This window comes from Merops nubicus, unplaced genomic scaffold (assembly GCF_000691845.1).
Source record: "Merops nubicus isolate BGI_N331 unplaced genomic scaffold, ASM69184v1 scaffold949, whole genome shotgun sequence".
NCBI lineage: Eukaryota > Metazoa > Chordata > Aves > Coraciiformes > Meropidae > Merops > Merops nubicus.
The window spans coordinates 32,513-59,201 of NW_008632806.1; the positions used below are offsets into that span (position 1 = coordinate 32,513).

The 26,689-nt window shown below is 38.5% G+C and overlaps 1 protein-coding gene across 2 annotated transcripts in view; it reads right to left on the reverse strand.

Moving 5' to 3' along the window:
• PTCHD4 (patched domain containing 4) overlaps nt 1-26,689 on the reverse strand; it is an 81,969-nt gene that overhangs the window by 19,369 nt on the left and 35,911 nt on the right. Inside the window, exon 3 of one of the 2 annotated variants that reach the window (XM_008947999.1) lies at nt 10,029-10,113. The exons of the other annotated variant lie outside the window; for it this stretch is intronic. Coding sequence (XP_008946247.1) covers nt 10,058-10,113 — 56 coding nt within the window. The 3' untranslated portion in view covers nt 10,029-10,057. Of the gene's footprint in view, nt 1-10,028; nt 10,114-26,689 lie in introns of those variants that run through there. 2 annotated transcript variants of the gene reach the window in all.

Here is a 26,689-nt window from a genome sequence, read left to right on the forward strand (position 1 = left end):
CAAGATGTTTGGGACATATTCTACGGATGAACAATTTTATAGAAAAAAGGTTGTATCCAACCTGTTGGAGTCAACACATTGCAAGTTTTGGTGCTGTGGCTGCTCCTGCCATTGCCAGTGTAATAGGAAAACAGCTCCTGCTGCAGGCAGCTCTGCTCTGGAGGAGCTGTGGTCAGCTCCACCCTGTCACTGTTGCAGGTGTAGGTCATCCCCCTGACCATGGGGTGTCAGGGCTGGCTTGCTTTCCTCCCCCACGCTCCTCATTTCGACTTCTTTTCACACTTTATCCATTTCTTGACCTAAAGGGCAACAATGCCTCTGCCCCTCCTTCCTCAGCTGTCCCTTCTGAACAGCCTGTAGCCATTGATAGCTGCACCCCAGTCATGAGGTTCATCCCGTGAAGTTTCAGCAATGGCAAGTAGGTCATAGCTTTTTAGCAGCATGGTGGCTTCCAGCCCCTCCTGTTTGTTGCCCATGTGTTGGTGTAGAGGCACTTCAGCTGGGCTGCCAGCTGGGTCAGCTTCTCAGAGGAACATACCTCAACTCCTTTGAGGTGTTTCACTGCTGCTTCCCTGTTGGCTCCTATGACCTTAGGAGCCCCTGGCTCATGTACCCATCATATCTCTGAGCAACAGGCTGAGGACTCTAGCTAGCATCCCATCCCTCTAACCTTGGTGTGTCACCCTGCAGCCTGTCATGGACAAGCCTGATATTACCCACCTTCCCTTTCAAGTCTAGGAATGGAGATCTACAAATGTCTGTCTCCTTCCATTGACTCAGAGGGAGCTCTAGAAGACGGAGCTTCAGATGAAGCCAACTCAGTTGCGTCATGTGGGATGAGTCCAGGTTGGTAAAAATAAACACCAAGATTACCTCTTAAGCTTATTTGGTGAGGTAGGGGTTTGTATTGAAGCCAAAGAGGTGGCTGGCAAAGTTGGATTTACACACCATAAACTGATCAGTCTGATTGTCACATTTTGGCTGTCATTGATTGGGAGTTGTTCCCGTGGAGTATTCTGAGACCTTATAAAAATATATGCTGATATGAACTGCAAGTTGTTGTAGACCTGAGTTATTGCTGTTAGGAGGTCTGTCTTCTCCTTGCCAATAATACCTAAAGAGATGCCCTTGCATAATAAAAAAGAACAATATCTGATTAGCAGGGTATAAAAGCACACCATCAGCAGATAATACAAACGTTATGGTTACGAACTGCCAAGAAGACAGTCATCAATTAATTTTCTCATAAACCATTCTGCAGAAGACTCTTTTTTTTGCCTTTGGCACTAGCTGAACGTTGATGGCAGATTTTATTACTTCTGGAACAGAAAAATGGGTGGTTATGTCATAGCAGACTTGCCAGCAGCCCAGATGAAGGCAGGGTGTGCCCATATATCTCCTCTCTGCCTGTTTCCTGGGCTTTCAATGCTGAATGAAGTAGAACAAAAAAACAAAATGCTCATTCTCATATTGGCTCTTTTATCTCTTTTTCTTTCTTTTAACATAGGTGACTGAGAGACCTTTCTGAATTGCTTTTCAGAGATTTGTTTGTTCAGGTGTAACTTTCTTTTTCACCAGTGTCTGCTCACTGGTAGAAGGATGCTCAGCATCCCTGGCAGCTGGTGACTCCCACTGAAGTGATTCTTGCAGCTACAATTCCAACCTTACTGTGAATGATTGCACTTCTTCTGTGACTCCCTTCTGGACATTTTTGTCTGCAAATGGGAAGAACTTAATGCTGGTCAGTGAGCCCTGAACTTCTTAAACAGAAGACAAACTTCTGGTGGAAATCACAAGTTTTTTATTCAGAGGAAGTAATGATTACAAATTCTTGGGCTACAAGGGTGAAGAACCTAAACTGAAAAATATGGGTATGGAAGTTACATAGGGCAAGGGTCCTGTTTTGGTTCTGTTTCAGGTTTATTAGATGAGGAACTTCACACAATAATTTATCCTACAAACACTATCCCTTGGAAAAGAGTCTTGGAGACATATTCTAACCTGCACAGGCACAGATAGACCTGACTACCTATTTGAAGGTAGAGCTAATAAAAATGTGCTAGATGCAAACCTTTTTATTGTGCTTATATATTATGTATAATATATATATATATATGCACTTCTATAGCAATTTTTATCATTGCTCTTGAAGTATCCCATCATGTCTCAATAATCCTTCCCATTCACCACCTATTTTCTACTGAAGAAGAGGAATTACTTCAGGCTTCTTGATAAGTATTCGGCATCCATGGGAATGTTTTAGGCTTATTTGAGAGTAAATTTGGAACAATGAGGAATCCTGGTGGGAATTCTTTTCTATCCTTATTCTTTCAAGACTGCATTGCTGCCACTACATCTCACTTTATTTGTTTTGTACCATAAAGTTTGCTTTTGTTATAAATTTGCAGAGTACAGATGTAACCAGCTAATGTTTTTATTTTAAAAAACCACATAGTTCTTTCCTCCCTTGTTCTTAGGAGTTGGCTTTAAAAGTGCCTTTTAAATGCATGAACCAAGTGAGATGAGACAAAGTGAGAGAACAGAGAATTAATGTCTTGTTTGAGGATGATGTCACTCATCTGGGACTGAATCCAGTGACATCTCAATTCAATCTGATTCAACAAATATTGTCATGGCAGACTAATGGTGCCTAGATGGGCATTATCTCCCCACCCAGTGTTCCTATTGCTCCTGCTGCATGGTGATGCAGAGATTGGGATGGACTGTGAACCAAGTGGGCACTGATGCTGTCAGGCAGACAGAGGAATTAACTCTGGATCTGGAGCTGAGCAAATGCAGATGTTCTTTGCATTGATCTATTGACAGGAAGGGCATACTTTTCATTGTTTGCTAATACAGGGCTTTTTTTTCCTTTCATCTTTATTTTGTTTGTTTGCTGCTGTTTTGTTTTGGTTTTTTTTTCCCCCCAGGGTCTAAAAAAGTGCTTTGATTTCCTGAATTGAACATTTTATGTCAAAGTAACATATTTTCAGCAATAAAAGGGTAATAAGCAAAAAAAGGGTGGAGAGTTAGGTGCAAAATTTTCAGACTAACACTCCCCACCTTGAACCTATCTTTTACAAATCCATGAAGAAGTTGTCCTATAGAAAACCTTTAGGTTCATTGTTTGCTAATACAGGGCTTTTTTTGCCTTTCATCTTTTTTTTGTCTGTTTGCTGCTGTTTTGTTTTGTTTTGTTTTGTTTTCCCCCCAAGGTCTAAAAAAGTGCTTTGATTTCCTGAATTGAACATTTTATGTCAAAGTAACATATTTTCAGCAATAAAAGGGTAATAAGCAAAAAAAGGGTGGAGAGTTAGGTGCAAAATTTTCAGACTAACACTCCCCACCTTGAACCTATCTTTTACAAATCCATGAAGAAGTTGTCCTATAGAAAACCTTTAGGTTTTTAAGTGTAACTTGATAGACTTCAAAGGAACTTTCAAAAGAACTTCAAATAAATATTTAGAGAACTATAAGAAGAACATCCATTTCTCTGTCAGAGAATAGCCTCAGTAAACAGTAACACTCATATGAATATGAGATGCTTTAATACAGGCAGCCATACTCTAACTAATCTTACATGCTCAGCTTGTTCACATTCATTTTTCAGTCCATAATTAACTAGAATGGGAAACAACCAGCCCGATGCTCCCTCCCTTCCCACCCCCGGCTGTTTGCTCTGCAAGGTTGTACATGGTATGCCCTGATATTTCTTGTTTACTCTTCAAAACACCAAGCCAAAGATAGGCCCCTGAGCCTCCTCTTTAGACAAAAAAAAAAAGAAATGACTAATTAGATCTTAAAATATGTGGGATGGATTGTCCTCTGGGGCACTCGCCTCACATCACTGACAACTAAAGGAGTCTAGGAATTTAATTTTCAGACTGCTAGCTATAGGTAATATAACAGGGATTTTAGGCAGTCATAACATTAAAAAGGCAATTAAAAATGTGTATAAACATCTAAACTGGCTGATAAGACATCTCAGTCATTTCTTCATCTACCTCAAAGGCATTTGTGAAAACCCTGCTCTCTGTGCCGGTGTAGACAAGGTAACACTTGTCAGTTTTCCTTTAGACAATCTTGAAATTTGATTTATGCTCAACTTCATCAATGTCACCTTACCTATTTTCCTGAGAATTATTTTAAATTAAAAATGCTGAGAAAATACAGAGAAAGATGAGCACCCAACTTACTTAGTCTTTATACTTCTTTCTAGTTGTTGAAATGTTTATTGGAACTCAACTTATAATTCAGTGCAGGTTTCATGTAATGAAATACTATGACTAGGAGTCCATCCTTAAAAATATACCATGATAGTAATGGGGGGAAAAAAAAGACTTTGAACACTGTAGACATTTACCTCATACCATGTTTAGCAGCAAAGCATTAAGAATGAAACTTTGGGCTTTCAAAACCAGTAGTTAATATTTTTCATTTTAATTCCTAAGAATTTTGGATCTTCAAAAGTTATTTTACTGAAAACCTCCTTTTGCTCTGAAAGGGCTTTTGAACTTCTTGTTTCTGTAAATCAGAATCTACAGATGTAGAACCGTGATTCAAGAACAGGGAAACCCTGAAGAACATGAGTAATTTCTCACAGTGGCAATACTTCCATCACAAATTCTGCTCCAGATGCCTTATATCATTCTTGCCAAGGTATGGCAATTACTGCAGAATGCCAATTAACAATATGACATTTTCCTAGAAAATGTGCCACACTTTAAACAGAGGCATTTGCCATCTACAAGGCATAAAAAGCACATGAAGAGAGACTCACAATCTGGCACCCGTTATTAATGGGAAAATGAAAATAAATACAAGAATCACTAAAATAAATTGCTTTATACGTCTTTACATTAAAATTTGTGCTTCTGCTCCATCAGGGAATGATATCAGATTCGTTAGATGTGACCTGTTCTTGACAAATACATGGTAGCTGGTTTTTATCACCTTGTTATCCTGCCAGGGTTTGTAAAGGGATTGTTCAACAGTCTTCTCCTCTATCTTTATGACTTTCACAGTTAGTTTGCCTCGTCTCTAAGTTTCTGGATCCTTCTGTTTTTTTGCTATTCTTTAAAGATAAGTATTATGTTTCCCTGCTCCCTTCCTCTGGGGCCTGCCCTGTCTTCCACAAGTTTTAAGGGAATGCTTGCTGAAGTTTACAAAATTATTTCAGATAGTCTTTTGAACTGTTGGAAAATAAATTCCATCAGACTCTGCTGGCCTGGGGACATTTATCTTACCTGACAATTGCAGTTACCCAAGATTACTAAGGAGTCCATTCAGATAACTAAACATAGGTGTCCAGGACTTAAGTATTCAAGATATCCAAAAATATCTGACAGGATTCATACTCTTGAAAACTGAATTGAGTTCTGAAAGTGGAATTTATTTGTTTTTCCTGACCCCCACGGAAAGGGGAAGGATTCAGATGCAGATTCGGGTACATAATTTTCAGTATCTGCAGAGTGGGTATGCACCTGGGAGGTAAATATTAATGATTTCCTCACAGTCAGTGGAAACCCTTTCAAAAGTCAGTAAAATCTATAAAACTACTCAGCACATCCTGAAGCTGACAAATATATTTGACCAGCTGAAAAGCCCTCACGACTGTGTTTGTTCAGTAATGATCAAATTCAGGTGAAGAAATGTAGACATCCACTGACATTTCAGACACCTTTGAGCATCTGACATACAGACAAAGGTGAGACAGACCAACGTAGGATCTCTTCACAATTTTTTTTTATTATTTGGCAGCTGGAGGGAAGACAGAATACATCCCAGGGCTTCTTAAATAGCACAAGCTACCTGCGTTTAAGCGGGTGAATCCCACCTTTGAACTCTGTTGATACAATGTGAACCAAAAAAAGTCTTATCTTGGTTCAGGTGCCCCTGGGTGGGCAGCTCATACCATTAAAGATGTTCTGGGACAGACAGCCTAGTGTGTTTCTATCTGTCATTCAAGAAAATTATGACTTTTCCATAGGTCAGTAATGTCCCTCAACATGATTCAAGCAGCAGCAGACATCGTTGTCCAAGTGACTGACTCTACTGCTGCTGCACAAGATACATAAAGCCTACCATTCCCAAGTACAACTCTTTTCTCCTTTTATTTTCATTTTCAAGTGCTACTTTTACTGTAACACCATTCCTTCATATAGACAGAGTATCTTTTGCAGTAGTCACACTGTACCACCTCGTTAAAATTATGGTGAAGCTAAGGAAAACCTGGTGGCACTATTCAGATCTTGTCTCTTGTTCCTCAAGAGCCTCAGCTGGCTTTTAATCACCATGTCTCTCTCTTTGAAAGTGTGTTTTCAGGTTGATCTATTTTGTTTGTGTTACAGTTGGTGATACTCTTATTCCACCTATTCCTACTGAGATCAAGTGTGAGCTGTCAGGACATACCCATTGTTAGACTGGACCACTCAGTACTCATTTACCAGTGTGCAACTCCATATTTATCTTCTTCCTGACTTAAAAGATAAGCTGTAAGCTTAACTCTAAGTTGCTGTGATTGCTTCCTGTCATTATATAAAGTGATGAGAAAAAAAAAAATAGTAATTTTCTGTTCTTTTGGTCTACTTTGACTTCAGTTATTTGCCAGTGACCACTTTAATGACTGTTTCCCAGTGATCATATCTCCTATATTCATATATACTTAGGTTACCCAGCAAATATTCCCCTTTATCAGCACCATCTGTCGTTCATTCTCACTATATTATCACCTTCTTTTATAGCTCCCAAATATCTTTTTATATTTTGTTGAAAATAGAGACGAGATAACTTGGAGCTGGATCCAAGAAGCACTGAGATATTTTTTTGCCACTCTCTCTGCTGAAGTTTACTACAAGTTATTAAAGCCTGCATTCCTAAAGCTGTGCCCATAGGAACTGTGCAATTTTCAGTGGTACATCTGTTAAACAACAGCCTGGAATGCACACTGCAAATCTCTTTGCCACACTTCTGATTGCCAGAGATGTCCCCAGCACAGGTTTGCTCTGGGCCAAGTGGCATTCTCACAGATAGTTCCCAGGCACAGTTTAGGATGTATCATAGGCCAAGAACCATGCCCAACAGGAAATTTGGATACACCTTCTTTTGAAGGCTAGAAGAATGGAAACATATGGATGTTATCAGATAATGCCAGCTGGCCTCCAGGATGAAGAATAAACAGTGGTACAGTTTTGGTAACCATTATGGATACAACTATTGCTTCTAGTGGTTGTTAGATGCATAAATACTGAAGAAACTGGGAATCCAAGCTACAAATTATGTAAGTGACAAATTAAGTATATTTTTTTCTTCTTTGCTGCATACAGAATCTATTTAGAATTGAATAGACCCTATTTTCTTCTATGGAATTTCAAGCATTTACAAAACATCTGGGGTGGAGTTCATTGGAACACGTATAACTCTGAGCTGGTTGTTTAGACACTCTTTTTAGTCCATGAAAGAGGATTTGCCTTAGTGGACAAATCATTTCAGTCTAGGAGGGCTTCTAAATTAGGACAGATAAATTATGACCCAGCAGTGCATATTTCATCCCATCGATTCTGAAGGGAACCTGCAACGACTTGCTGAGGGAATTAGCATAGACAGCTATACTGTGCATAGCTGAAACTTTATTTCTTCTGGCTTCTGTGAGTTTCAAGATTTCAATTTTGCCTTCTAATTTGATTTTCACAAAGCTTTTACTGCTCAGCAAGAGTTAGTTGGCATCATACTACTGAAACAAAGAGACTTAAACCAAGTAAAACAGGCTCACAATCGGTTGTCTTTGTTTTTCTCTGATAATAAATGTTTTATTTTGTGTAATTCCTTTTAGCTTGCTCTAAAAAAAAATTAAAAAGCCCTTAATTTAGTTACCTTCTTTCTTTCTTGTTTGTCTTTTTTTATACTTTGCATAAGAAAGGTGATTGATGTACATCTTATCTGTTGCCCTTCAGGATTTTCTCTCTGTTTAATGTCATAATGATTTTATGTTTTAGAGTCTGCCTAGCTGTTCTGAAGCCTATTTAAGTTATCCTTTTTTTTTTTTTTTTAATAAATGAAGACCAAAGAGCTATAACATAGTAATAAACTTCTCCTTGGAGTAGGAAATTCAATCATGTATTAATAAACATTTACTCTCAACTCATTCTTTGCCTTTAAGCTCCTGAATGTTTTCCCCCTATTAGTCAACAGAGAGTTCCAAACTGTCTCAATTCAATTGCTTGTTCAGTCAGAATAAATAATTAACACAATTCAACAATTCTATGCTTTTTCTCCTCATAACTGATTTGTAGAGGTGACTTATGGATAGAAAAGCTTCTGATCTTTTCTAAATCTTTTAAGGTGCACGGGACCTTAACCTTCACCTTATCAGTGAGGTAAGATATCCAAATACTTTTGAGGTTCTGGGCTTTCATCATATTAAATTATATTTCTTGGATTAAGTGACATTTTCTCTCAGACTTGAAGGCCTAGGGAAGATGTTTCAAAAGAATAAAATAGATATAAATAAAATAGAGGAAGGAGATGCAATTCTCATCCAGTACCTGACCCTGCATTCACAGAAATAGAAAAAATACTTCTTGGAAGATCTGACTTGGAGTATGAACTCCCTTATCAGGGTTACCATGAGAGACTTGCCACTGGAGAGGGACTTATGTGATCTCCATGTGTAAGTTCATACTTAGGAAGAGAAAATATGTAAGATCAATATACGACAATGACTAGAGAAAGTGCCAAGAGCAAAAACAGATAAAAAAAATGAATATTGACAGCAGTAGTTGTCAAGTAGGAAACACAGGTAAGTGTGGTTGTGTTTTTATGTTGTCATGCTGTTTTATGACATACTAAGCAACTGTGGAGGCAAGAACTAGATCTTTTGTTTCTGAAAGCTTGGAATGATCCAAGGACCCACTGGTTTATGAGGACTATCTTTTCCACTACTGTGTTCAGAAGTCACTCTCAACAACACCACCAAGTACCAAGTTTCATAAGTGATGTTTCATTAGCCTATCCACTCATAGGGAATGTGTGGTTCACTGCTGCCTACTTTTCTCTACCATTGCAGCTCAGGGAAAATTAATGCATTTAGCCTATCTTTTTCCTCAAAAAACTAAGAAAGAATGTCTTCCTCCACTTTTTTCCCCCTGGGTGTTGCCCTTCAGCCTGCATAATTTTCTTACTGCAATACGTTCTTAGAAAAAATAAAATAAGGATAAACTATTCATGCAAGAGTAAGTTCTTAGTGCAATATGACAAACTCCAAGGTGACTTTTCAAAAAACCTATTGTATACCTTATATTAAAGCCAGCATCTATCTTAACTAAGGTGTCTGGAAGTCAAGTTTACAATCGATGTTCAGCAAGCATTTTCTGTGAGGTCTGCAAACATTGGCAGAGCCTTGCACACATCAAGAAGAACAAAAAGTAAATATAAATGGAAAAGTTTAATTCAGAAAACTCAAGCTTTTCTTGATTTGTAACTGGAAAAGAAGAGTTCAAAGAGTGTTATTTTTCTCCTTCCTATCTTTCCAAATTTGAGGTGGAGTTACGAAGGAACATAATTTCTCCTGTCTTCTGCAGGATTTTACTGTGATCTAGTTCAGCTTGGAGACAATTCTACAACATCTTGCACTGGTTATGTGCTTTAACATGAGTTCAAATCACAAAAGGTCGTAAAATTACTAGAGGGCTCGGAGTTTGAGAGAAGGAGAGATGACAAAGGATGTCCTCCCAATACCATGGTACAATCTGATGTCCATGCTGTGTTACATGAGGCAGAGAAATCTTTGCACCCCCGCTGTCATTTTTCCTTTTTCCACTCTATTAGAATGAATTGCCAAGATTTTTTAAAAAGAGCTGACAAGCAAGCCCCAAAGCATTTCTCTTTCAGATATCATGCTAGCAAAGCATGTTGCAAGCTTTAATAAAAATGAGTTTGGAAAGCACTTTTTTGTTTTGATTTAAACATCTTTTTTATTCACGGTGTGTTTCTCCTGTAAAACAGATCTAGTCGTACTGGGTAGGAACGGCGTAAATTGGAAGCTAAAGCAGGATACCACTCATACAGATGCATTTTTCTTACTGATGAGGCTACATTCTTGCACAGTGAAGTGCCCTAAATTCAGAAAGAACTCAAATTATTGTGAGATTCCATTTCAAACAACGGACCATTAACTTTGAAAAGCCATTTGGCAGTAAATATGTTTTACTAAAATATTGTCCGGAGATATCTGTCAGGATTAGAAATGCATTAGCATAGGGTCTTTATAGCTCAAAGGCTATAAAAGATGTTATTTGAAGAGATTCAAATATGAGGGAAGGAAGAACTTATCCTCTATGACATTAATCTAAACAAAAATCTAATTGCAAAAATAGTCAAGAGTATTCAGCTTGCAGTGTTGTGGTAGTGGCACCAGGAATGTTATCAGCTGAGAAATGTGAGGGTGTAAAGAACATGAAGAGCCTGAAGCATGCAGAAATATCATCCCACTTTCTTTTCTTATGCAAGATGTCTAAACAGATGTAGGTGAACAGAGATCTGTTTCCCCAAAATTAGCCACACACCCACAGCAAATCTCATTCAGAATAAGAACACACAGCATTTTAAGAAGCTGTGCTTGTGAAGAACAGTTCAGAATATCACAGTCACTAAGAAAAAACAAGGAATTTTTCTATCAGAAATTTCATCTCTTGGTGAAGTGTTTCAAGGGAAGTTGTAATTATTGTATTGTTTCCAGTTTCAAGCAGTTGGAACTTTTAACCAATTCCAGGTGACTAGAAACCACCAGAAGTCTAGCAGCTACAATTTGTTGTGTTTTTTCCTAAAACCCCAAAGAAAAGTCAACGGTTTTCTTTAGGTTTTGTCAAACAGGCATTACCCCAGGGCAAAAGCATGTGCTTCCATGCAGAAATTCTTCAGCTGAGAATGCTTTCAACACATTATTTTCTGATCAGCTGTGCTTTAGAAAGAAAAAGTGAGGAAATATAAATGCAGATCTGCAAAACTGGTTTGTGTAAATGCCATGATAAAGCATGACTTCATGTCACACTGACTCAGCTACTGCCTTGTGGTCTCAGAGAATGTAGAAGTGTCTGGAAATAGAGATGCCTTTACTGCAGTAATGGATCGTTCCATAGCAAAGACATACCTAAACAAGAATGACTGAGAATCAACTTTGCCATCTTCAGCCAATGGAAAAGGAATCTTGTCCAAAATTATCAAATTTGCTCCCTCTTTGGTCACTGGAGAGAGAAAGGAAACCCTCCAAGTACATAAGATAGGTACCACTTTCTACTGAGAAATATTAGGAAGTGATTTGATGGTAATAATTACGGTTTATTTCTTTTAAAATACTATCCAAAGACTTAATTATACTAGACAACACACATAGAATCATAGAATCATTCTGCTTGGAAGAGACCTTCAAGATCATCAAGTCCAACTGTTAACCCAGTGCTGTCAGTTCACCCTGTCCCTAAGCACCACTCTACACACCTTTCAAATATCTCCAGGATGGTGACTCCATCACTTTCCTGGACAGGCTGTTCCAGTGCTCTCAAGTTCCCCATCCTCTTCCCTGTAATAACTGATCTTAAAGAGATTAATGTCTCAAAAGATTCTTTATGAAGACTGATGTGTGGGCGAGATCTGGAATTTTTAAGTATCACAAATCTTGCAGTTCAGAATTTACAAAAACTAAATAGATATAGTGTGTATTTCAAGAGAGAGCTTTGTAAGTGTTTGAATATGAAAGAGAAGTGGCTATCTAAACAGTTAACATTTTTGACTTGGCAAGGTATTCCAACAGAGCTTTGAAATTCCATGTACATTGCCATATAGTAGACATCACCTGATTTTCCTTCCCATCTTTCATAAGGCTGTTAAGAGCTACTGAGTAAGAGTTCAAAACATAATGGTGAAGTAACTGAACCTCTCTGGAAAAAAAAAAAATAAATAAGGAATTTAATTTATATTTTGAGTAGAAAAAGAAGTCAAAATAGCCTTAAACAGAGAGCTACAAGCCAAGCCTGCATAATAAACAGTAAGGTTGTTCTAAAACATCACTACCACTTTAAGTTTCCTGTTCTGAGTGCCTTTGAAGTGTGACATTCTCTAAATATATTACACATCATAAAATGTGAACATCGCTCTAAACTCTAGGTTGTGATTCAGGAAAGCATCTCATTCAGAAAAATACTTAAGCATGTACCTAAGTGATTTGATTTAAATGCATGTTTAATGTTAAACTTGAGCAGAGATGAAGTTATGTCTGTGCTTAAATACTTTTCTGAATTGCCTTTTCAATTATACTATCCTAAACTCAAGTATATCTGTTAAAATGTCTTAAATTACTTTGGATTCACTCCTGTTTAAATTAGCTCTATTGGTTCAGCTTCTTTCTATTCACAGTAGATCTCTAGTCAACTAAAAAGTTACACCAAGGATGAGTCTGTCCTGGTGGAAATTAGGAAAAGGGTGATTTTTCTAATGCCACAGCCCTTTGGAAATATAAATACACTATCAGTTTTAGTAATTCTCTACAGAATCCTTGAAGCATGCCTATGATGAAAACTGGGGGTAAAACATTCATGAAAAACATCCTAGAAGAGACTAAATTAATTTCCAAGCACATTTAATACGTTGGGATTTGTTTTGTTTTAAAGACCCCCGAGAATAAAAACATTCAGTATATGGGTTGTCTGCTGGAAAAAAAAGTCTTTTGTTTTAAAGATATATTTGATTTAGCTTCCTTATGAACTATTTGTTATGTTCACTGTTCTTCTTCTGAGCCCATAGGGATTTTTCCACCTCCTTAAAATGTGCCATCTGCTAGAGACATCCGTTATAAAATTACAACAACATAAATTTATGTGCCTGCTATATTCTTAGGAGAAACACCAATACCTTGGAGTTTAAAGAAAGTAGCATGCTTTTATAGACCAATTTTCTTAAATTTTCTTTCTCAATTAACACAAGACACAATAAGGCAAGTTCTTACTAGTCCTAGAGAAAAATTGATTTCCCTTGTGAGGCCATCTGAAATTATATGACTACTCCCATCCCACCTTCCAGTCCAGAAAAGAGGAACTTTTTGCTTGGCTCCTCAAAGAATCCCATATGGCATAAATAAATAACAAAACAAGAAAGCAGATATAATTATTGTCAACTGCATAAAAGTTTTTAACTTTACTCATATTGTTATTAATTATATAATAGTCAAAACTTGCACTATTTTGCAGCAAGGAAGACATTTTGCAGAAGCATGGCTCTGACAAGACCTCAGATGGATCAAGGTATATCTTATTCCATTATATTTGTACATTGTTCCATGAGGGGATTCCATTACCAGATCTACTATAGGGTGTTAGAGAACATAAACCTACAGAGTTAACTGGAAATACTCCACATCAGTGAAACAGATCATCCACAGACTTCTGTTTTTGGCAAAATCTGGCAACAAGGAAATAAATTAAAACGATAAATCATGGAATATTCCCTGGTGGTGGTGGTGAATGATGCTGGTTGCAATCATCTATCTACTATAAAGCTCAGATGAGCTTTTGCTCTCCTATTTTAGCTTCCCAGACTCCAGCTTCATTGTGCACAGTTGTACACACGATTCAGTATTTCAAAAACAGAGCAAATAAAGTTTTGGAAAGACTGGAAAATAAGAGATGTCCTTCAGTTTACTAAGTGTTATTCGGGCTCTGTCTCTTTGTAAAAGAAATATTCTCTTTTCAACTTGTTTTCTCTTAGCCTGAGCTGACTGTCTCTTGAAAATGACATTGGTGAAACTCAAATGAATTATTTCCATGGAGAGAAGTCACAATGAAAATTGTGAATTGAAAACAACAATCTAATAATAAAATGAAGACAAGATCCAGATACTCAAGTAGTGATGGAGTAACTAGTGATGGTTAATGCTGAAAAAGACCAGACTGAGCAGGTGGGTTTTGTATTGCATGGTTTCAAAGAAAGGTTCATCCAGTTTAGCTCAGCAGCAGCCTAAGGGATGGGAACAATGTCTGTACAGCTTCTACATGGAATGTAGTATTCAGTTTTAGATGCTGCTTTTTGACTTCATCCCAGCTAATTTTAGGTAATTGAGAGGTATCTATGCTAGTAGCTAGTTTGCATCAGTCTTCTTATAATCACTGGGAAGAGACAGGTTACTGAGGTCAGAAACACCTGCAGGAGAACCCTCCTTCCCTTTGGCTATAGAGCATGCCTTGGGCAAGCAGGCATCTCACATGACTGTCTGAAGGCAGGAGAGAGCATGAGAACCTCAGGGTGTAGCAGAGAAAAGTGTCAAATAGATAATATGATGCATTTCCAGGAAAATAACCATGAAAGGGGTCTAATTTGGAAGCAGTTCCAGACAACTTCTTGTCTTCAAAACCCAGTCGAGGAGGAAGTTTCTATATTACACTCTGAAGAAAATTATAAACCAAACCAAACAAACCCTAGACAAAGGTAATGCAATAATAAATATCTAAAGAGAATGTACATCAGGGAAGGAACAATATGCAGTCATACCAACTTCACCCTTTGAATTAACCTCATGATTTGTTTCTCTGTGATATGATGGAGTATTTGTTTTTAGAGGTGCTTTTCTTCTTGAGTAAGGACTGTGTAAGCATTAGAGGAGTGGGGTGTAACACTGTGCAAGTGGGAAAATAGGAATGAAAGAGAAATGAGCTTACAATACAAAGGAGAAATGCACTTCCCAGCAATGACTTGGACATCATGCATCCTCAACCATGCTCCAGGACTGCAGAGGAGATGCTTGTACCAACAGGTGTTGAAAGCAGAGAAACATCAAAAATTGCCCAAAGGCAATTACTGGTCTAAGCTCAGGGAGGCATTTCAAAAACAGAGAGAGGTGTTGATTGTCCCTAGAATTGAGCTGACACTTTTATAATCTTGCCTTTTTTTTTTTTGCATTATTGGATGGTATTTGTCCTCCCTTGCACAACGCAAGGGAAACTGAGGCTGCCAGGACATTTTAGGTCAAAGTCAAGTATTTTTAAAAACCTGTATTTGGCAAGGGAAACTGAGGCTGCCAGGACATTTTTCAATGAGGTCAAGTATTTTTAAAAACCTGTATTTGGCAGTCTTTTTACCTCTTTTTACCTCTTATGGATTATGTGCCATCAAGTTTACATGGCATGCCATGAGAAGATTATCTGATAATCATGAAAGCTACACAGATCTTTCACTATTCTCAGAGAAGTCACAGATAAATAATGGCCTCGTGCACACTGGGATATTTAGACCACACTCTGCCAGAGTTAAAACTCAGCAAAGATGCCCAGGTAAAAACACTGAGAGAGGATCACTCCACCCAAACAGGACAGCATGGCCAGATGTTTATGACATGGACATTATCACAAGCACTTGGTGCATGAGGTGGTACTCTGCCCTCACAGCTACCCTCTGGTGAGGTGTCTAAGCTGAGCACAGTCTTCTTTGCAGCAAAGCAGTAGCAGATGTCCTCTATTCTCTTGGGACCACACGAGGGATGATTGCCCTTGGTAGCTCCCTCTTTCTCTCCATTGACTGTAGAAACAAGTCTGCATGAGCAGTAATTTAGGCATATCCTGGGTACACTGTCAGAGCTTTTCATGAGAACGATCATTCCATGGTTCTCCTGTCCTCTGGTGGCATCCAAAGTGCCTTAATTCAGCACAGCCACTAAACGTAGCTCAACACATTCTTCTTCAGGAGTGTTTCACTTTTGTCATACTTAACATCAGTATTAAATAGGTCTATAAACAGAGAAGCTTCCTTTAATTATGGCTATCTTGATGTAAATACTAAGTGACGTTAATAGGATTTTTTTACTGGCTTCCATTGGTATTGAGCTGTACTTTTTGCAGGCTCTTTCAGGCAGATATTATCTTTTAATTGCTTTTACTTCTTATGCCCAACAAGCTAGAAATTTCAATGTCTTGGCAACTTGTGATTTCATAACTCCCTCTCCACAACATACCAAACAAACCACGCCCCTCTGCTCCTCCCATCCCCCAGCTTTCAACAGAGTGCTGTAGAATATTGGGGTAAGAGTACATCCTTTGCCTTCTAAATGCAATGCAGTTTTAAATTTAGGAGCACATGGAAGATAATTTACTGCACAGGGGGGATTAACCTCAAAGATTTTAGAGATTTGAAAGCGATGCATCCAATCTAACCTAGTAGTCAAGAGTCCATCTACAGTTAGTGGAGAGACAGGCACCTCATTACACTACTAATTAGGTAAAATATGCAGGATTGATCACTTTCTAGGGTACCTGCTTGTCACCAGAAATTATAAAAAGAGTCACGACAACTACTTAGGATGTAAGTCTAAGATTTGTATGTCTATGCTACACAAGATGAACTTTTATGTAGGCATCTACCTCTCTCCACTGTGTCCAGAGATAGTGACAGTCTCTGCCTGGGGTAAGGAGCTCAGATTGCTCTTTCAGCTTCAGGATCATGTTAGTTGTTAAAATTCATCTTAAACACAAAGGTAAATCATCTGAATAAAACTCCAAATATATTAAAAAAAAAAATGTGTATTAAAATCAAGCACAATTGCATTGATTAGATCTAAAGCCCGTGTGGATTTATTTGTCTTATTCTCAGTGATGGTTTTAAAAACAGAAAACACAGACTTCACCAATTTTGTTTTATAGCAGAAACTTTTTCCTCAGCACTCTTGGTGACTCAGCACTCAAATTACCATATTTCAATATATGACCCAGTGTAATTAGGATAATATTTTTTTTTTTTTAGCTGGTTGTTACTTTTATGATGTAGCTGAGTTTCCAGAACTAGTAATTTATCTCCAGTGATGAGAGTCTGCCCACTTTTCAGTATTCAATGGCTCATACATTGTAGCTGTTAGTTGAAGCAGCAGAGATTGGGAGACTATGGACTGTTCTTTAGAAAGCTCTTTTCTGCCAAATCCCCTCATTTCTGCACTGGCCGATGTTTGCATTTTAAGACCTGGCTTTTTTTTATGAGTTTTCATATTTAATGGAACTTTTTCTGTGCTTGCACAGGACACATGAGAGTTTTTTAGAAGACCTTAAGGATAAAATTGATCTATCCTAAATTTAGCCATGTTGAGTTTTGTGTGTAATCTAAATTTATTGTGCTTGGCTCCCTCTCTTGTCAACAGAGAGAGAGAAAAACATCAATGAGGGTTCAAAACCATTTCCAGCTCCCACCTTGGGATGGGAAGAAGCAATCCCTGGAGTTACTGCTCTGTTTGGCCACTTCAGGCTCATCCTGGATAATTAGCTGGTCTAGACTGGCTGCCTTGGGTTTAAATAGCTAATGTTACTGAAGATGCATTCTTACACAAAGCATCTATTCAGGTGAATCAGATCCTTCCCCTCACAGGACTTTGGAAGGCCTCAAGCTGAAGTCTTTTTATCTCTTGAGGCAGTATCTCCTGAGAGATACATGGGGTGCAGACACATCAAGCACACACTGAGCTGAGGATAGGTAGGATGAAAAAAAGTAATCCCAATGCAAGGGGACAAAGGAGTGACAAACAAAGAGTGGGAAGAAACACCATGGACCACAGAAGGTGTGATGTAAAAGGAGGCAAAAGCAGAAGTAGACCTACTACTTTCTGCCTTGATATTGCTGACCCTGCTCTGTCTGGCAGTATTCAAGGTTATATCCTGCCTCAAAGCAATGGTGCAGTGGAGCAGGTGGGGAAGAAGGTAAGAGGTAGGAAGCTACAAGCTGCTATATCCTTCCCACTGTCTCCACTCAAGGCAATAATTTGGGACCTCAAGCAGGTTCCTGATTTGCAGCCTCAGTACAGCAGGAAGACTTTGGCAGTGGAGATGGAAAGGTCTTGCCTTGTCCAGGTCACAGCTTGATTTAGAAGTTCTCATTTCAACAGGAGGAAAACCTCCAATGATTTGATCTGCAGACTTAGCCCAGCCAACTTCATTACCTTATTAAGAATGGATTGATGCAAAACCTCTCCCCAGTGCTCATCCCCGCATCTATGTGCATGTAAAATATCATGCAAATTAGGTAATTAAGTAGGTTTTGCTTCATTAATAGATAAATCAGAGCAATAAGACTCTTCGGAAATACTAGCTATGCATTTTTCTAAAAATAAGACATCTAATTAAATTATTTTTATTAGATCTTTTGTATGTGATCACAGAGTATAAAAAGGAATTAGAGTTCCATGTTTATTTTTATTAAAGAATCCCCCTAGCCTCTTTATTTTGTTTGGTTCAAAATAGAAAGCAATGCTGCTATTGTAATTCATTAATTGTCAGACTCACATTTTAATTCCTAAGTCAAAGATTCCTACTTTCAGCTTGTTCCTAGTTATACTGGAGTTAAGGACATGTTGGAAGGGTAGAAAAGTAAAACTGAAATGATATTAAAATGCTCAGGTGAGCAAAGAGGCCATATACTGTATAACAATCTGGAATAGGATGAATAAACCTCATCTGTTGAGCACAGCTCTTGCATGGAGCTGATATGCTAGCTGAAGGAAGACATACTAATATCTTTTAAGACATCTGACTTCAGTTTCCTGACAGATCTGCCACTATAGCATCTGATAACTTCAAAAGTTGTCAGTTATACACTCATGGTTGTACACATAATTTTATAAAACTGCTTGCAGAGGGTAATAACATTTCAATTATGCTGTGAGTTTGAAATTGTTTCTGTATAATTAAATTTTAGGCTAAAATGCTTTTGTTACTATTTCTATGCCCCAAACTGGGCTTATTAAGCATGAAAGAAATAGAGAGAAAAATCAATAACTCCCTCACATAGATGAACTGTCAGTTATGTGAAAAATGGGCATGAAAAGTATCTCAAAGTTAACTGTAATGTAGCTATGTTATTGTCTCATTGAAACTACAGTGTAATTATGGTAGCTGTTCCTGAGAATATATCACTTATGCCTTTTCCTTCTGTCAGAATAGAAATTAATTTTTATAGAAAGATATTAAAAATCTTTTAACTAGCACAAAGAAGAAACTTAAGTCATTAAAACTTCATCAGAAGAGAGAAAAGATTTAGAATGTGTGGCTGTTTCTTTTGGGGTGGGTTTTTCCTTTCTTTTTCTTGTTTTTTTCTTCTCTCCTGAGCTTTATCTTGAATTTTTTCACCCATCCAAGGATACCCTTTCATCTAAATTATTTCTCCCCACATTTTCTCCATATTAGATATATGCTCCATTTTTGTGCAAGTTGTTACTGGCAGAGGAACATAAAGATCCTGATGGTTGCTTGTTCTGTTCCAGCCCTGGTTCTCACATCAACCACCTGATCAGTAATTTTTCATTTTAACCTTCTTATCTACTCAATAAAACATGTTTAAAGAAGAGAATCTGGCTTTAATCCATATTTAAGTGGTAACTTTGGAGCTTTTGCTTACCTAAATATATTGCAATGCTGGAGGATGAAATAGGATAAAGCCTTATCAACACTCTTGCAATGACAGCTGCTGTTTGCCTGTCCCAGATGGGCTGGCAGCTACTGAGACAAAAAAAAAACCCAAAAAGAGAGATTCTTCATCAAATAACTTCACAAAGCAGGACCAGCTGTGCAGAACAACTGAACTGTGTATTAAAGAAGAATGGACCAGGTCCATAGTGCTTTGATAACCATAGTTCATTACATAGTGCAATAAGACTTTGGTAACCATGAAAGTATGTACCTGAGCCTCATCCCACTTATGGGTCTGGATGCACTTCTGAGATGGAAAAAAAGCTTTCCTAAAAAAGGCTCAGACCTTTTATCTCACCTTTGGCATCTCTCATTCCTCTAAATGCTCGTATTTAGCTGTGAATTGCCATATGCAATGTTTCTGGTAAGAGTTTTATAGGATATTCCTGCTCACATATAGGATGATATATTCTTTCAGTGCAAGTCTCTTCAGGACACTGCTGATCTTATAACCCAGCCAAGGTTAATTATGCTGTGACTTCAGCTAGATACTTGAACAGAAGGATGCTGATGTCAGCTAGGGATTATTAAAATTATTTGCCATTGCAGTTGCAAGTTCTCTGCTGAAGCTGGTGCCTGTAGCAATTCTGCTGGCACTGTGGCTGATACTCTTGTTCATTTATCTTTGCATTGAGCAAAGGAGTTTTCCTCTTTGCTCCTTTATCAGCTGATGTCTGGGATGTCTGAGGTATTTCCAGCAAGACTCTGACCTTCCCAATATCACAGTGGCTCTCCTAAGAGGATATAGTTATTCTTACTTGCTTGTAGCTCTTTGGGTGGGCATGTCTGGGTAGATAAACAAGCTGCTTCATTTCTTTATCCTCTTTCACCTTAAACACTAATCTGCACTTGCATGGAGGTCCCAGAGTACATAGCATAGGCATATATAGCAACAGAGCAGCTGTCTTGGTTCTCTCGACAGAGTTTTGGTGGTGGCTCATAGCCAAAAATGAAGCAAACAGCTATATCCCAGTGGTGCAATGCAACTCCACCTCTGCAGTCTCCTCAGCCAAGTGACTTCTGGCCTGGTTCCAACTGAGTTCAGTTGCATCTCTTACAAATAAATGCTTTGTAGTGAGATAAAATATTTCATTCAGAAATATGAAATGAGAAAGTAGTTTGAGTGGCTTGCTCTTCTCTCTTTTCATGTGATAGTGGCAAGCCATGGAGACCTTCCTTAGCAGACATCTAGCCTCCTCCATGGTTACTCCCACCTATGTTCTATAGCAGTTGGGTGGCATGGTCCAAAATCAGATCATGCAAGGAAGACACGAGGGCTATGTTAAGTTTCTAAAGCCAAGTCTCCTCTGTGACACTGGTCAAATCTTTCTCTTTTCCCTTCTCTCAGTCTCCAGAGTAAGTTTGTGCAGCAGAGTCCTCAGGGCCTGAAATAGATCTCACACAACAAGGCCATGCTATGAGCACAGAAATAATAAAAGCAGAAGCCAATAGCACATCTGTTGCAATCTATCCCAGACAAATTAATTTCTGAGGCAATTCCGTTGACTTTGATAGACTCATCCTGTGAATTCAGCCATGACAATGAGAAGCCAGGGAGAAAAGGGCATGATTTCTGCCACTTCCACACTGATTTATTGAGAAGAGTTTTGGGAAGGAGGAAGATTGATGGAGGGTGAAGTAGAGGAGACGTTGCTCTGACACACCACATACATATTCTGTCTCACCTCAAAGCCAACAATATTTTTTGTTCTAATAGAAAAATACAAACTAATCTTAGTCAAGCATTCAGAAGTATGTGGTACAAGGAGCTCTCCTCTTTCAAGATGTTCTTGTTTCTCTGCTCCTACCAAGACCAAACCAGCAAGTGCTTGCTGATACAACCATCATAGGGCTCTCCAGAGCTCCCTCCAGTCAGTGGAGGTCTTTACTGTAGACACTTGCCTGCCTGTGACTGAAAAAGATGGAAATCTGAGAGAGAAGTAAAACCTAAGAGCTGGAGCCTCCCTGAAGGATCATCACCACTTAGGCAATTAACAACACAACTGCTGCAGTTCATGGCAGATTTTCACCCATCAAAATCCAAAAAGTGCAGATGAACAGTGTAGCCTGGCTCCATTTACCACTGCATGTTCTGAAGAGCAATGAAATAATTTCAAAAGATATAGGACAAGGTGCCAGGATCCTGAAAGCCCAGTACCTTCTAGTCATCTAGGTCCTTCAGTACTCCTCATCACAGTCCCACTCCCCACCATCCACCCCACCAAGCTGTGCTTTTGCAGATCCAAGGGGTTGGTGTAGACACTACAAATTAGCACGTGGGTGAGCAAGCAGCACATGTTGCAGGGTGGCTGGGATGTGGCTGGAAGCAAATTCCTCTCCTAGCCTTACTTGCTGCTTGGATCCTCTGCCTCTCCCTGCAGATAAGCTGAGGCATTAGTTGTCACTTGGAAGATTATTGTGTTTGCCTACTAAAAGGATAGAATTAGCAAATATGAAGAGGCAAAAAGGAGACTATGGATTATGGTTTGACAATGTCACCTCATCTGAGGATTATCAGCACATGCAGCATGCAGCTGGCACAGAGGGATTTACAAGGATGCTGCCTCTAAGAAGAAGAGGTAGTGGGGAAACACTATTATCCTGGTTTCTTTAGGAACCAAAGAAGAAATTTGCAAAGCAGTTAGAGGAGACTCATGGTCACATGTCATGTGCTTGATATAAATAGGAATCAAATGCTGTATCTGGAAATAAAGCAAAAAAGAAAGTCTATAGTTTGATGCTGAAGACCCAAGGTCATATAAGGTTATGAGGAGAAAGGATGAAGGAAGACCATTTGATGAACTATGTGGAACCCAGGAAGCCTGGAGTATAGAAGGTAAAAACAGATTGGAAGAAAAATATATGCTGAGATGAATCTGTGGAAGCAAGGAAATGACATAGCAGCATCTCTAGAAGATGGTCAGCAGCAAGTGAAACTGCCATGGTAGGAACAGAAGGGAAAGACCAATGTAACTGCTTTATTTTTATTTCCCTTCAGAATTGCTCCCTTCTGCTAGTAATTCTAAACATAGATTGCATGAAGCAGCAGTTTCTGATTTCCAGAAAGTGCTACGTTCCCAAATGATCTGGATATTGCCTTAATCTGTTATCCTGGAAATTCAGCGTCCAGCAGTGATGTGAGGAATGTGAGCTACCAAAAGAAATCCACAAAGGGACAGATGTGATGAGAGAAAATTTCCAGTGGTCTGTTTCTGCCCTGTGTTACAATCTGAGACACCGTGCATGGACTTTATGCTGTTGTGAAATCCAGACTGTGATTATCACAGGACCAGTGAGTGTGTTAAGAAACAAGTGCTACAACTTGGATCAAGAAGAGCTTGAATTTCAGCTCCTGCTGGGACTTATTCCTTCACTGCTTTTCATAAAGTCAAAATACTCAGCTTTCTCATCTACTGTACCAATGCAAAGGGAATGATGGTTGTGACCAGCTTCACTTAATTGTTGCAGGTTTGTGTTGGAAAGACATAAAAATGGGTGGCTATTTTCAGGCTGGCATTTCATAATTGGAATAGTTAAAATCTGAGAAGATGAGAGTTTAGGATGAGCAAAAGCAAAGCTGATTCGTCACACAGATAGCAGACAAAATTCTGTTCTTCCCTAACAGAAACTTCATAAGGCTTAAGACTAGGGAAAACTGTTATGATCACATTCCAAAACATTGTAACCTCTCATTTCTCCATCAAAATCACTGGTTTTGTGGTATAGCCTCTACACTAAGAAATGCAGCCTTAATTTGAAACATTTCAGTCATATACGCATCCCATCAAGCATTCTGTTCCTCCCTAACAGAAACTTCGTAAGTCTTAAGACTAGGGAAAACTGTTATCACATTCCAAAACATTGTAACCTCTCATTTCTCCATCAAAATCACTGGTTTTGTGGTATAGCCTCTACACTAAGAAATGCAGCCTTAATTTGACACATTTCAGTCATATACGCATCCCATCAAGCCCTGAAAAACTGTCCCACTGGTTAATTGCTTTTGGTGTACAACAATTGCACCTTTGTTCTGGTGTGAAATGGTTTAAATGCAACTTCCAGACACTGGATCATGTCACGTCATCTCCACCTGCCTGCTGTTGAGAACAGGAATATCATTTTCCTCCCAGAGAAGGACCCCAGTTCTGTAGTTTATTTTGAAGCATGCTCTAGGAAGAGCTCAACAGCACCATGAACATACTGCACACACTTCAGACATCCACATTTTACCAGGTGCATCCCACTCAGAATGCCAATTAGCATCTTCCAAAAGCCTTTCACCTCACTGCTGTCACATTCCTGTTCTCTCCCTAGCAGGCATTTGCAATTTCACCCTCTCACGTTCTGGAGGGCAGCACAGCAAAAATGCATTATCTGCTGTGATCTCATTGTTTTTGCTTTCCGGGGGGGATGCAATTGCTCATCTTGCAAATGTGAAGACATTCTTTGTTTCTTGATGCATAATCTAGCACTTAACAGTGATGAAGCACATGTTGACAAAAGGAGCCTGCCTGATGATGTGCTTGGCCTGCATTTTCATTATTTTATCTGCCAAACCTTGCATTATCTGAGCATTTTACTACTATTGATTTCTTTTTCACTCCAGAACATGGGGAAAGGTGTTGAACAGCATAGAAGGAATTTTTTTCTAGCCTGATTATTTATGTCTTCCCAGAAGGAAGAGTTCACATTTATAAATTCATATTTCATTATTATATTTAATATAGGCTACAGTGATTTAATGGAGTTGAAATGCATGCATGTATCAAAATGTTGTGTGGGAGTAAATCAAATTGCCATTATCTGGACATATGACACCAGCATGGTTTCTTTTCTTGTGTAAACTTTAATTTTAAAAAATTGAGTTTATCTAATAAGATTTATCTTTTATGATGGAAATAATTATTTCACCATTTAAAAAGTAATCTTATGGGATAATATTTAATGGTTTGGGGTTTTTTTTCCCAGATAAATATTTCATCTAGGTTGTTAAAACATCTGGTGACATCATATTTAACATTAAGATTTTAGAATATAAACTAGCTGGAACTTTTATACTTCAATCTTTTTTTTTCCTACTAAAATGTTTTGTTTTCTTTCCTTTATGTTTACCATTTAAAAAGCAAAAAGGAACTCCTGGATGTTTTCCTTTCTTCATTTCCTCACACTTTAATTTTTTTTCTTCCCATTTTTCTCTATTTCCCTTTTTGCCAGAGGAAAAATTACTTTAGAGTGGACAGTACAGAATCAGAAAATTTTGAAAACTAAAACCACTTATCACTTCTATTTCCCAGGATATAAAGAGTTTCCTACATTCGGCCCAACGACTTAACTTTGGACAGTTTCTTTTCAAAAGAATCTTGGAAAAAGAACTGTCTAATTTTGCTGACTTTCAGTGAAACTTGAATTGAAAACTTGAAAGCACTTGAATGCATCCAGAGGAGGGCAAGAGAGCTGATGAAGGGGCTGGGAGCCATCCTGTGAAGAGCAGCTGAGGACTCTGGGTTTGCCTAGTTCTGAGAAAAGAAAGCTGAGGGGCAATGTCTGTACAGCATCCTGAGGAGGGGAAGTGGAGAGGGAGGTGCTGAGCTCTTCTCCCTGGGATCCAGTGATAGGACTCGTGGGAATGGTTCAAAGCTGCACCTGGGTAGGTTTAGACTTGACATTTTTTTTTTGGCTGAGAGGGTGGTCAGATGTTGAAACAGGCTTCTTAGAGAGGCTGTCAATGCCCTAAGCCTGTCAGTGCTTAAGAGACATTCAGAAAATGTCCTTAACAACATGCTTTAACTTCTAATCAGTCCTGAAGCAATTGAACTAGGGGATCATAGTTCTTTTCCAACTGAAAATACTCTATTCTATTCTATTAATTCTATGAGGTCTCTTTGAAATGTATCCCCCCATTTCTCAAAAGAGTCACAAAATGGTAGGAGAAGGTTTTTAATTGTTAGTTGTAAGCTCCTGCATTTCTAAGTAACTTTGTATTAATCCAGATACTGGCAGGGTTCATTTTGGATGTTCTGACTACAGAGGTTAATCAGGGGCTGCAAAATTTAACTAAGGTCTGCAAGAAACTTTAGCAGTTTCCTTGTGATGGTGCTCCACAATGTCTTTGGCTACCTAGATATTGGCAACCAAATTTTAACCTGGCTACAACAATCTAGTTCCAGCTACATTTCTAGACTACAATGACAGTTTATTTTTTATTCTGTGAACCTCCTTTTCTTTTTAAAGCTCTCCAACAAAGAAATTTATATTTCTGTGCAGATTGTTGGATACCAAAACTTGCACTTGAGCTTGCTGCTATGGCTTTGAGCAGATTTACCTTCCTTTAAACTGGAAAGTCTGCAGTGCAGTAGTTTGTTTCTTTATGAACTTCATATTCCTACAAGTATATGAGTTTGGCTTTTCAAAGGGTCAGATTTTCAAATTTGGGTTGCAGTTGTCATTAAAAGGGAATCTAGCACAGCCAAACCCATATGTAGGGCTTCACATGATAGATGTATAAACAGGTAGGACTTCATCAGCTCTGTGAAAGAGACAGTTATAAAATCATGAATGATATGAGGAAGAACTCTAGGGAAGACATTCCCTCTCTCAACCTACACAGCTAAGGTCATCAGTGAAACTAACTGGTGATATGACAGTCTCAAAGAGGTAACTCTAGGTAAAATGGAGTGAAGCTCAACTTGTGGGCACTAAAAGTTCACATGGAAAAAAACCCAGAGTTCACATGGGAAAAAAAAAAACAGCTCAGCAAAATCTAAGAGCTGTTAAGTGCAGAGACATTCTCTGTGGCTTCCTGAAACAAAAGGATAGTCTAGGAACTCTGCATTTTCCCTGTCCTGCTGTTCTTTCCAAGGTGTCTGTTACCAGGCAGTGTCAGAGAAAAGATAAAACCTTGGCCTGATCTGGCAGAATAATTTGTTGATTCTTTGTCCTAATAATATGTGAAATCACCCTAAAGTTTAGAAGAGGTATTGAAATTTTAGAAGGTTAAGGTTATCTGGTGCTCATCTTCAGTACTAAGACATCCTAAGATGAAAATTTTGCAATCACAAAGTTGGATTCAATGACCTAAAGCTTCCTTTTAATTTAATCCATTACTCAATATATCAAACTCACTAGAGGGGTATTAGGCTAAAATTTATCATCCTGAGACACATCATCTTTGTTTTGTCATGTAAAGTTAAGCCAATCCTGCCTATGAG